This window comes from Triturus cristatus, chromosome 8 (genome assembly GCF_964204655.1).
Source record: "Triturus cristatus chromosome 8, aTriCri1.1, whole genome shotgun sequence".
In the NCBI taxonomy this organism is placed as follows: domain Eukaryota; kingdom Metazoa; phylum Chordata; class Amphibia; order Caudata; family Salamandridae; genus Triturus; species Triturus cristatus.
The window spans coordinates 1,539,226,255-1,539,239,595 of record NC_140591.1 but is presented as its reverse complement, the minus strand read 5'-3'; the positions used below and the strand labels follow the sequence as shown (position 1 = coordinate 1,539,239,595).

The 13,341-nt window shown below is 44.4% G+C and overlaps 1 protein-coding gene across 2 annotated transcripts in view; it reads right to left on the bottom strand.

The window, feature by feature from the left end:
• CLPB (ClpB family mitochondrial disaggregase) overlaps positions 1-13,341 on the bottom strand; it is a 1,140,376-nt gene that overhangs the window by 794,731 nt on the left and 332,304 nt on the right. For both annotated transcript variants that reach the window (XM_085623404.1, XM_085623405.1), the window contains exon 5: positions 261-389. In XM_085623404.1, coding sequence (XP_085479530.1) covers positions 261-389 — 129 coding nt within the window. The remainder of the gene's footprint in view (positions 1-260; positions 390-13,341) is intronic.

Sequence of the window (13,341 nt, the reverse complement as noted above, 5' to 3'; positions counted from 1 at the left end):
TTTATCCAGAGCCAGTTCCAGTATGCTACATGGATCAAAGACTGGTTAATCTAGGGCAAAAGACAGAACATTTTAACTGTCAATTCATATTTTGTTTCAGAAAGAATTCACATCCATCAGTCTAGGAGTTGAAAATTGCCTCCTTAAGAGGGAAGATTGATTTTTTTTTTAGATACGTTCCAGGGAAATGAATCCAAACTGTAGATGTTAGACATAGGAATACAGACAACAAACACTTCAATGGTCCTTTCTAGCCTTACCCTTCTCCAGCAGCTCTCTGACAGTGCTGTAGTCATCAGCAAGAACCGCATAGTGCAGGGCGGTGCATCCCTTAAAACTGACACGATTGTTGAGGCGGCTGCTGAACTCATCCTCCCGGGTAACCAGTACTGCATTGAGAGCAGAGAAGAAAAGAAAAGAGTACAGTATACAGGACTATAATCAATATGCTCCTGATGTAATCATTCCCGGTGTATATGTCTACATGGTTACACCAACTACAGAAAAATCAAGGACAATCTAGGAGACTTTCTAAGAAGTAATTTATACACAATGCCTTCCACCTTCAGACTAGTACTTTAGAAAATCCAGGATGAAATACCATTTATTGCCTTAACCTCTCATGATAGAATACGTTTATTTTAATAACCTCTGTAAATGCACCAAGCACTCATACTGAAAATGTAAAGTAAATGGTTATTCACAAAAGTTAACATCCATTAGATACAATATTTACAACAATATATAGAAAAACAAAACGTAAGAGCACCATCACAGGTTATGTAGAAAGCCCTAAAATTCAGTTATGAGCCATAATAATAATAATGGATTTGGCAAACGATGTAAAAGAAATAAATAAATCCATATCATGCCTTAATTCTTTGTTTTATGCTTCCAGGGTTTACAAATTTACTTTTGTTACAGTACCAGTCCCTTCATAAAATAACTATGCGCTGTAATATTTGGGTGACAGACACAGTAAAAACAATGAAAGTTCACAAATTACGGAAGGGCAATAAAGTAACTCTGAAGAGCATTTTACAATTACATAAAAGCCATAATCCTACCTTAGAGAAAAACAGAAAACAAATGATTTGATTACCCGCTCCAAGCAATAGAGAGACAAAAGATTCACGTATGCTTGCGAATGCAAGTGCTTCCATTTTATACACACAAAACAAAGATGAGGATCCTGAACTTGGCACAGAAACAACTACACAATAATAATTAAAACCCCACCAAAGTAAGAGGAAAACCACTGGCAAAAGCTAAAGAAGTCTATCAAGAAATAATAAATGAAAACATCTAGATATGAATAGGCTCCCAGTGGAACGTTTTGATGCAAGTCTGGGCTGTTACCCCAAACTAACGCCGCTCTTTAAATATTTCCAACTAACAAAATCCATACCCGAATCCTATCAAGCTAGCACGTCTGGGCCTGTAGCCTAGATAGACATCGGGGGGGGGGGGGGGGGGGGGGAAAGATGGGGTTGAGGGGAGGGGACTGGACCATCCCCGAGTGCTCCTGGGCTGGCCGACTTGGTAAGAGACGGTGCTTTTTGGGCATCTGACCAAACAGGCCAGGGAAACACAACCAGGTGAGAATTCAGAACCCACCCTTAAAGTAGATACACTAGAAAACGAGATAGACTCTGTTATTATGGGAATCAGTCTAATCAGAGGGAATGTACGCAAAATGAGTGGAAAGCTCCCACACAATGAACAGTTCATTGCCACATTCCAGAGAGAAGTGGAGTTTCTCAGAGGCATGATGGAAAAACTGAGAACACAGCAACACAAGCACGCCTGGAGGACGCTTAAGGAAGATCCTGGAGGAACAACATCCACATAGTAGGGGTGGCTGAGAGTGCGGAGGGCCCCAGCATCAAGCTCTTCGTTGAAGACAGAGGGCCAGATGTATGTACATAGTTTATTGCAATTATGAAACAGCGATTTTGACCAAATTGCTATTTTGAATCAGTCAGTCAGTCAGTCAGTCAAAGGCTTTATTTCGATAAAATTTATCATAAAAGCTTCACAATTAAAAAATAATTTGATTACAGTTTCACCTAAAAATATGCCTTTTCAGTAAAAAATAGATACATCATAAATATTTAAGAAACAGATTAAACAATTGTTTTTAGCCTTTTGGTTCTAATAGACCACGCCCATGATAGAAATTTTGAAAGAACACAAGCATAAAAAGGGCGGGAGTCAGACATTAAAATACGCAACGCTTCAGCATGGTGCCTGGTTCCCAACAAGCGACACAATTGCTTTAGCCATCTACTTCTTGGGTGAGCATACTCCTTACATTCAAACAAAAAGTGTGCCACAGATTCTTCTCTAAGCGTGCAAAAGGGGCAAAATTCAGTGGTCTGTTCTTTAGTTTTCCACCGAGAAGTAAAAGCACGAAGTGGAAGAGAACCAGTTCTGAATTTGAAATAAAGGGTCCTGTCAAAGGGTCTTTCAATGATGTCTAAATATGGTTCCCGGAATGGCATATCCTTAAATTTCAAGAAGTCCTCCGTGAGGCTGCCCAGAGCACTGCTGGTGTTCCGTTGGGTCGTGATCCAATTCCAGAATAGCTTCTTCAGTGTTGCTTTCGGAGGAGAAGACCTATTCTCCCAGGCTTCGCTTAGACCCAAATTACTTAAGAGGGCTTTCATGTCTCTCAGCCATTTTATCTTGTGCCACCCGGGAAATGACATTACTTCAGAAAGGCCCTTTGCATATTTTGCTAACTCAGGGACCCTCCACAACCTAGCCCATAAAAGTAGGGGGCGAAGTTTTGCTAGATCGCTGATAGGTTGGCAACCCAAATCCAACATTAGCGGGGTCATTGGAGTGCCCTGGGGGAGTGACATGATCGCTCTATAAAACTTCCTCTCAGATCTTGTTAACTCGCTAAAATTGTATGAGCCCCACAGTTCGGCCCCATAAAGAGCAGAACTGACTCCCCTGGCAGCATAAATTTCAATAACAGGGGCAATAGGTCTAAATACACAGGAGTGCTGCTCTTTCAGAAGTGCCCCAGTTACCCTCTTATGTGATAACAGCATTTTGCATAAATGGGGAGCCCACTGCATATTATGTGACAATCGAATACCCAGGTAGTCGAATACGTCCACCCTCTCCAGGAGTGTGGCGTTCAACTTTGGGGAACGCACAGATTTTTTTGGGGGGTTCATCACAAGGAACTTGGTTTTCTCGATGTTAATTACCAAGCCCCTTTTTACACAAAAATGCTGAAAGTTATTAAGTAATTTTTGTAGGCCCATCGGGGATTTAGACAGTAAGAGCATGTCATCCGCAAAGAGGAGGGTGGGAATACGCTCCCCCGCCAGGGATGGTTCGTCTGAAGGATCTTTCAGCAGATGCTCGACCACACCATTAACATATAATGAGAAAAGGGTGGGAGCAAGAACACATCCCTGGCGAACCCCTCTCTCAACCGGGATTCTACTAGACTTCTCGCCTTCTGCTCCCCATCTAATCTGAGCAAAAGTGTCTTCATGAAGTCTTACAATTAGCCGTAAAATATAATGAGGTAACCCCATGTTACCAAGCACTCTCCACAGGGTCTCCCTAAGGACAAGATCAAAGGCAGTCTTTAAATCAATAAACGCAAGGTAAAGGCTGCCTTTGCCTATGACCACCACCTTCCAATAAATTAACAATAATCTAAATGCTTGCTCTATTGTACCAGTGCCCGCTCTAAAGCCTGCCTGGTAGTCGGAAAGGATGTTATTATCACTAATCCATTGTGATATTCTGACCAACAGTACTTTACCGACCAGCTTTTGGGTTATGTCCAGCAGGCTTATAGGTCTATAGTTTGCTGGGTCGTCCCTAGCCCCTTTTTTAAAAATGGGTACGACCTCGGCCCCTTTCCAAGATGAAGGGATTCGAGCACCCTTACAAATTGCAATAAGCAAGCAGTGGATAAGTTTAGCCCATTTCGAGACATCATAACGTAGCAGATCCCCAGGGATACCATCTGGCCCAGCCGCCTTTTGGGGCTTAATAGTACTGATGGCATACTCAATTTCTTTTATAGAGAAGTTGGAATCGGGATCTGCTAGGTCTACATCCCAGTCCTTTTGTAAAGTAGTAGTACCAGTTGTGTCAGTAGCACATTCTACTCTTCTCATTAGGAGGTCGCAGTTTGCTAAGGCCACCTCCATTTCCTGAACATCCTTGGGGGTGCCAGTAATAATATTACTAAAAGGGCAGGAGTACAATTTGGCAAAGTGGTTAACCCAGACTTGACTAGAGATGTTACATGTTATAAGGTCAGAGTCTGGTCTTTTTTTAGCCCTGATTGTGTCGCAAAAGCGCCTTGAATCTTTCCCATGGCTTGCCTCTTTTAGGGAGCGCCAGAAATCTTCTTCCCAGTCCTTCCTTGCGCCAGCCAATAGTTGTTTATATTTATTCCTAGCTCGCTGTATAGCTACTTGGGATTTGCTTTTTATAGCCCCAATCAAGAAGATTTTTGCATGCCTGCAAGCCGATGTATACCATTCGTTCATGCCTCTTGGTTTTCGAGTTACCACATTTTTGGCCATGCACTCCTTTTTCAAGAATACATTCCCAATTGTCGTAAGTGTTCCTTCGAAAATAGATGTAGCTTTTCCATAGTTTGACGAAGCCAAGTCAATACTGTCCAACTTCGTCTGTGAGACTATAAGGACAGTATTGATAGTATTAAGTTTGGTTTCATCAACTGAGACTATATTCCACTTCAAACGCCTCCCACATGCGGAGACTGAAATGTTCTGGGTTGGCTTAGAAGAAGTTTTGGTTGAATTGTTGATCCAAGGATTTTTAAGGGATAAGGAAAGCGAGTTGTGGTCGCTTTCAACAGAGGGTAAAACCACCATATCCTGTACCATACCCCAAAGTATAAAATCTAACAGGATATAGTCAATCCTTGAAGTGTGATTGAATATATGTAGCGGCACCCATGGTGTCTGAGGTTGTACGGCCGTTTGTGGCTCGTAGGCCAAACTCCAGCGAGAGAGCATTGAGCTGGATCGAACATTGGGACCATTTTTTAATCGGGGGGGATCGTTAGAGCTGGAATCCCCCATCTAGCATCTTCCTCGCACAGGTCAAGGGTATCACCAATCTGTAACGGCTCATAGGTGCAATTAAAGTCACCCGCGACCAGGACTTGGGCGCCGGCTATATTTTCTCTAAGCTCCGTTTCTAGGATTGCCACTATAGCCCCATATTTAGTGCCTCTAACATATATGTTGTACAAATCAAGGGTTAAACCTCTACAAGGGCCTCTTAAGGATAGTCCTAGGATGTCAAGGCTATTAATTTGCTTAGGTTTTGTATTGCAATTTAGATCAATGCTTACCCAAATGAGAAGGCCTCCCGAAGGTCGACCCTTCCCATTTCTAGGTGATACTGCTGGGACGAAATACGTAGTGTAACCAACTCGGTGTAGGGGTTCCAGACTCCAAGTCTCTTGGAATAAACAGATCTCATGCCTCCCCACTAAAGCATTCCAGTCGGGCATGCATAGTTTCCTATGGATGCCTGCTAGGTTCCAACTGAGGATCTCGAGGGTGCCCATAGATTCGTGAGCAGTATTAATATGAGTGCCCAAGTAGTCAGTAGAGGACGGAAGTGCAACAGGTGGACTAAATTCCATAGGGGAGGAAAACTGGGCATCGATAAGCCCTGATTGAGAAGCAGAGGAGGGGCATAGAACTATGGGTTGCAGAATTTCTTGATTATTAGTCTGGAAAACCGGAGGTATGTAGCAATTGACAGAGCTTTTCTCGATCATAGGTCTGGCAAGAGTTTGTAGAAATTTGGGGCTGGGTTGTTCAATGCCCTCAAGACCATAACCTGATCGCAATGGTGGTCAATCCACTGCTTCCAAACAACTGAACCTGTTAGTAACTGGTACACCACTCCAGCCTACAGAGGAAGCTATATTTCTAGCTTCCTGTACAGACCAATCGTCCCACTCCCTTCTTCTGTCGCGAGTTCTAATATGGGACCAATTCCTAGCCGGGTTATCAATGTACCTATTTGTACGGGGATAAAAGAAAGAAAGCCTTTTTGTTTCTATGCCATCGGTCTTATCCCACATACCCCTCAGAGGCATGATGGAAAAACTGAGAACACAGCAACACAAGCACGCCTGGAGGACGCTTAAGGAACGCTGGAGAAACAACATCCACATAGTGGGGGTGGCTGAGAGTGCGGAGGGCCCCAGCATCAAGCTCTTCGTTGAAGACAGAGGGCCAGATGTATGTACATAGTTTATTGCAATTATGAAACAGCGATTTTGACCAAATTGCTATTTTGAATCGTAAAATGCTATGTATGTAAGAATCGCAAAATATTTAGCGATTCCTTAATATTACCTAATAGCGATTCGGTAAGTAGCGAATTTCTATTAGGTGATATGACTACTTTCATTCCAAAGGGCCTACAGGCCCATAGAATTGAATGGTATTGCATTTGCTAATTTGCAAACTGGTAATCGCAAATTAGCAAATGAAAAGCCAAGGGTGCCCAGGGGCCCAAGGCCCCCCTGAAGCACCCCCAAAATGTAAATAGTGCACACGTAAAGCACACACATGCACTACGGGCATGTGTGCACAACATGGCACTTTGAAAAATGCATTTGTTTTGCATTTTTCAACATTTGCACATGGTTACCACCAACTTAGAGGTGATGGTAATTAGCATTTCCTAAATGTACATGTTCGCATTTAGGAAAGGCTTCTTACATGTGCAAAAGGGATTCGCAAATTGCGATTCCCTATTTGCATTTGCAATTTAGGTAATCGCTAAAAATTGCGATTACCTAAATTGCGAATGCCAAAGCCTTTCATACATAGGGAAAGCCATTTTGCATCTGCAAACGGCCACATTTTTCATACATCTGGATCAGAATCCTCACCTCTCTGCAGCGAAAGGCACTGTCCAACTTTTTCCCTTGGAGAAGGTGCAGATGGTGCCAATCCGCCAATCATGACCAGCATTCGCCCCAAGAACTGTCACTGCCGCATTTTTTAACACAGTGACCGAGACGCGACCCTACAGGTGCAAAGAAAATAAGGACACCTACGATATGATAACACAACTATCCAGATCTTCCCTACCTTCATATACAGGTGCAAGGACAAAGGTGCAGCTCTGAGACAGTAAAACAATAGCTAAGAGAGAGGGAAATCAAATATATAATGCTGTTCCTGGCAAACCTCCAGATCATGGTGGAAAACAAGACATGGAATTTCAGTTCAGTTCACAACACCGGACAAGGCATGGAGCTGGTTGGAGAAGAGTAACTAAGCAGTTGGATAGTACACACAGAGGGATCAATAAGTGCCGGGTAGAAAATGAACTTTAGAGATCCCCTTGGTGGCAACTCGAGAGGGAGGAGACACTTTATCGCTCAACCACCCCGGATGGTGGGGCCGCTAACGCAGCCTTACAGGAACAGACAATCAACACTCCAACAAATCCTTGACACTCCAACAATCTACGAAGCTGGCGAAATGTGCACTGACACAAAAAACAACCCCTTTTGTAAAGATGTGAGCTGAAGTACCTGGACACTTCGCTGTGGGTGGGGGGGGGGCTGAAGACTTCTCACACCTTCAGATAGACGTGATGGATACAAACCAGGGACATTGAGTGGGTCACTTCTAGGGGGGAGGGGGAAGATTTGAGAATGTTACAACAGGAAAAGTGTTATCAGTTGTTAGCGAGAGGTGTAACCCCTGAGTGGGTTTTCTTATTTCGCTTCTTTAACACACAGATGGAAGGGGGGAGGGGACAACAGACTTTCTGCGAGTTGGGTTCCTACAAGTTGGGGTGGTAGGCAGTTCATAGCAGCCGTTCAGGATGGCAGGTTGCGGGGGATGTTGGGAAAGTTTACATGTTTTAAGCACAGCTCAACCACATGAACATAGATTCATCCTGGGTCATGGAGCGAAATGGGGTCGCAGGTGGGGGATGGATGGTGAAATGAAAACATGGCGTAAATACAAATTACCTCACATACACCGCTGAAGCTGGGCATTCTCTCACGGAATGTAAATGGATTGGGGAGCAAAATATCAAGAGGGGTGCTCTTGGAGTACTTTTGGAGACATAACGCAGAAATAATTTTCTCACAGGAGACTCACCTAAAGGAGAATACTAGTCAAATGCTCAACAGGGGTGGCTATAGACTACTGGCTAACCCCAGTTTTATGACTGACTCTAGGGGGAGTAGCCATCCTGATTGGGGTAGCGATCCCATTTATGGAGAGAGGGACAAGGACTGACTCTATGGTAAGGTTTGGGGCCATGAGAGGGCAATGGAACGGTAGACATCATAACCTTGTATGTGCATATCTGCCCTCGAGGTTGCAGATCTCAGTGTTTGGGGACTGCTGCAACAAGGGACCCTGCTCTTAGCAGGAGATCCAAATTTAACTATCATCCAAATTGGGCAGTTCACGCCAAGAGGACAGAGGTGGTGGGGGATAGAGTTTTAGAGATTTCTGGAGACAATGGATCTTGTAGAGGTCTGTCAAGCGCAGCACCCCTATGACAGACAGTATTCTTTCTACTCTGGGACACACCCCAGTGTTTCATGCATCGATCACTGCACCACACACAGGCATGATATTGGAAGGTTCTGCCAATGGGAGGTACCTAGTGAGAGCAATCACTCTTACATGTGGGTGGACGTAATAGGCTGGGACCAACGGTCCTACAGCACCTGGAGGATGGACCTCTGGTTCCTGAAAGATAGGATGGTGGTGAGGTAACTCTGAGATGGCACTAAATATTTCTTTACAGAGAATATGAAATCTGTTCCATCCCAGAAAACACTAAGGGAGGCCTTCAAGACTGTTATTAGGGACAGGTGACTTCACTAACGACTGCCAAGGAGAGGATCCACAAGGGTGCCGCTGAGCAGGTGTTGAAGAACATCCTTAGCCTAGAGAGGCAATGTTTTGCCGAAAAATACCTACAGATTAAATATGCCCTATGAAGAAAACAAAAAGAATTTCAGTATTTAACGGATAAGAAAGCATTTTAATCAACTCAAAAACGTTTTTTAGCTACCCAAAGATGGTTCTACGATGTTGCAAACAAAGCAGTAAACCTTACTTACTTATACCTATTACCCCTCCTGGGGTAAAGGCCATCAACCAGGACTATTCAGCCATCTCAGTCCTGGGCTTTCCTTTCAATCTGACTACAGGTGTAACCCATCTCCTTGCAGTCAGCCTTGAGGCCGCAACGTCAGGTATTCTTTGGCCTTCCTCTTTTCCTTTTCCCTTGAGGGTTCCAGGTGAGTGCTTGCCTGATAGTGTTTGATAAGGGTTTGTGTAGGGTGTGACCTATCCAGCCCCAACAGCTTTTCATGATTTCTTTAGGAGTAGGAAAGCCTGCTGTAGATCATTGTTGCAGATGGTGTTTGGCCAGCTGATTTTCCTCAGACAGGTGTTGAAGGTCTAGAGTTTGTTGGTGGTAGTCACAGTTGTCCTCCAAGTTTCTGCTCCATACAGAAGGACCGATTTTACTTTGGTGTTAAAAAGCCTGATCATGGTTTGTAGCGTTAGATCTTTGGAGCTCCAGAACTTCTTTAGTTGAATGAAGGCAGCCCTTCCTTTGCCGATTCTTGCCTTGACGTCACTGGCTGAAGAAAGCTTCAGTCAACACCAGCCGACCATGAGCAGAAAAAGCGAAAGCTCAAGGCAAATACACCAAAACCAGCAAGGAAACAAAGTGAAGCTTAAGAGCAAACAAGCACAGATTCTTCAAGGGTCTTGCTACAGAAGCCCAGGAAGCAGCAAGCCATAGACACCTAAAGGAACTCCACGACATAACAAGGAAACTCTTCGGCAGATACAGCAAGCCAGAAAGACCTGTTAAAGACAAAGCTGGGAAGATAATCATGGGTAACGAAGGCCCACAATGAAGATGGGTGGAGCACTTTTAAGAACTGCTGAACCAGCCCGTGCCACAGTCTCCACCAGATATTCATCCAACTGACAAGGACTTGCCAATTAACTGCAGCAACCCAAACAAGGAAGAAATACTTCAAGCCAAACATCTGAGAAATGGAAAGGCAGCAGGACCTGACAACATTCCTGCAGAAGCACTGAAGGCAGACATTGAAACATCAGTAGACATGTATGGAAGGATCTGGGAAGAGGAAAATGTGCCATCAGAATGGAAGGAGGGATATCTGATCAAGATCCCCAAGAAAGGTGACCTGAATAGCTGTGTAACTACAGAGGGATAACTCTTCTATCAACCCTAGGCAAAGTGTTCAACAGAGTCATCCGTAACAGAATGAAGGAACAAGTTGACAATCAGTTGCGAGACCAGCAAGCTGGCTTCCGCAATGATAGATCCTGCACAGAACACTGTTCATCATCATTGAGTAGTCAATTCGCAGGCTTCGACACTGTCAACCATCAACTTATGATCCAGAGACTTCGGGAGGTCGGTGTGGCGGGAACTGCGTTGGCCTGGTTTCAGTCCTTTTTGGACAATCGCTGTTTCTGCATCTATGAGGGTGAAATTGCATCAGAGTATATGCATCTGCAGTGTGGAGTCCCCCAGGGATCATCACTGAGTCCCACCATGTTTAATATTTACATGAGTTCTCTAGCTGAATTGGTATATCTCGACATGAAAGTACAGGCTTGCAAAGTTGCAGCTAGTTGTTATGGACTGATCAGGATGATTAGGAAGATCCTCCCTCTCCTTCCACTGGATGCTAGATGGGTGTTAGTCCAGGCGATTATACTTTCGCGACTGGACTATGCTAATGCTGTGTACCTTGGTTCACCCCAGGGTACTACTAACAGGTTACAAATTGTTCAGAATTGTGCTGCTCGCCTATTAATGAACATCCCGAAATGGAGATGAGCCAAACCAGCCCTTACTGGTTTGCATTGGCTTCCTATTCAGGCCAGAATTAGTTTCAAGGCCATGTGCATTGTCCACAAGGCTATTTCTGGAAAAGGCTCCCCTTTGATCCAGTCAATGGTACAACTCTATCAGCCTAACAGGTTGTTGAGATCCAACCATAAACGCTTCCTCATAGTGCCTTTGATTAAGCGAGTTCGAGCAGGAGGTCGACGGTTTTCATATAGTGCAGCTAAGCTATGGAAGTGAATTCCTGAACATATTTGTTTAGAATCCAATCACCTTAGTTTCAGGAAACAATTGAAAACCTTCCTTTTCGCCTGAGTTGTGCTTGCTGAGTGAGTGGCCATATTAAGCGCTGGGATGCCCTCGGGTAGCCATGCGCTAGACAAGTGCGTATTCATTCATTCATTCAATGGCATATAACTCCCCCCTCTGTCAACTTCTACTCTGAAAAGGCATTCAACAGTGTTGACAGAGACCTTTTAGAAACTCCACCGCCACTACGGTGTGCCAGATAAACTCGTAAGAATCTTCAGGAACTTTTACGAGGGACTGACCTACAAAATAGTCCATGGAGGACAACTCTGGGAAGCCTTCCAAGTGAGGACCGGAGTCTGCCAGGGTTGTTTGCTCTTGCCTTTTCTATTCCTACCGGCCATATATTGGATCATGAAGAAATCCATAGCTAGGAGAAGAAATGGGATCCAGTGGACACCTTGGATGCACCTCAAATGCCCTGGACTTTGCAGATGACCTGGCCCTACTCTTTCATCCCCATCTGCAGATGCAAGAGAAAACTGACAAAGTGGCAGCGACATCAGTACAACTTAGCCTCAACACCCACATAGGAAATACCAAACTCCTGAAGGCTAACACTGCCAGCACAACTGTAATCATCCTCTAGTCCTTGCAGGGTTGAAACTTGTTGCTGAGGGTAACTGAGTAGTCACTTTGTTTCTGTGTATCTTTGAGGAGGGTGATTTTTATTGTTGGTGTTGGTTTGTCAGGTCCATCCATGCTTTCTTAAGCTTTAGCCTGGGCACGCGAAGGTGATGGTCTGATGCTACGTCCACTCCTCTCATCACTCTAACATCCTGCAGGGACCTCAGGAAATACTTGGCAATGCAGACATGGTTGATCTGATTCTCTGTTGAATGGTCTGGTGATACGGACGGTCCCATGTGTATTCTTTTGTGTGGGAATACACTATCACCCATCACCAGACTGTTCAAGGCACATAGATCTGCAAGCCTTTCACCATTCTCATCTCATGTTGCCAAGGCCATGGTTCCCCAGTATTTCTTCGTATCCAGTGTTGTAGCTTCCAATCTTGGCATTGAGGTCCCCATCAGTATGGTGATGTCTCTCTCAAGGCATTTTTCCAGGATGGAATGGAGCCTGCTGTAAAAAATTTATTTTTCATCTTCTTTGCTGTCAATTGTAGGTTCATTTGTAGGTGCATATTATTGGATAATATTCATGTTGATCCTCTTTTCCTTGTGCAGAAGGCAGCTGTGATGATTCTAGGACCGTGGGCTCCCCATCCAATCAGAGCTATATCGGCTGCTGGCGTTAGCATCAGTACTACTTTCTAAGTAAGTAGGGCATTTTCCTCCTCATGCCTAGAAAACAGAAGTATTACTCCTGGGCCAGACTGGCTCCAAAGCTCGTAAGCTACTGGCCTAGAAAGGAGATTGAGGCATTAACTGGGTGCTGACAAGGTGGCTGCGACATCTGCAGAATTCTATAAGGCCCTCTATCAGTCCAAGGGAGGGAAGAAGTGTGGGCCTTTCTGAAAGACATCCCTCCATCAAAACTGTTGCCTGAACATCAGCTGCTGCTTGAGGCATATATCACAGAAATCTTAATTGCTGAAGCAATTACAACATAACAATCGGGCAAGTCTAATGGGACCAACTGGATACAGGTGGAATTCTATAAGGGCTTGGCAAACAAGCTGGCCCCTCAATTCTAAGCAATGTTTGAGGGGGACTGGGAGACAGGGAAGCTGTCACCTACGTATGGCCACAACAGTGTTCATAACCCCAAAAAAGGCCTCTGCAAATACAAGTGTGGAATGTAAAGGCCAAACGTGTTGCTCAATATTGAGACAAATATCTTGGCTAAAGTACTGACTATGTCCCCGGCAGGTCATATTAATGCTGATAGAGCCGGACCAATCTGTCTTAATGCCAAACCAGAATACCCGTCTCAACCTCAGAAGGCTCTTTGGCTGCATGGCATGAACTACAAATACACCAGAACAAACTGAAATCCTATCCTTGGATGCAGCTAAAGCGTTCGACACGCTAGAATGTGCCTATATGTTCGAAGTCCTGGCTTGCAGGAGTTTTGGCCTCTTTAACCGGGCCTGGTTAGGGTTACTTTATAATAATGAACCGCTAGTGAGGGTGAATGGACCCTACT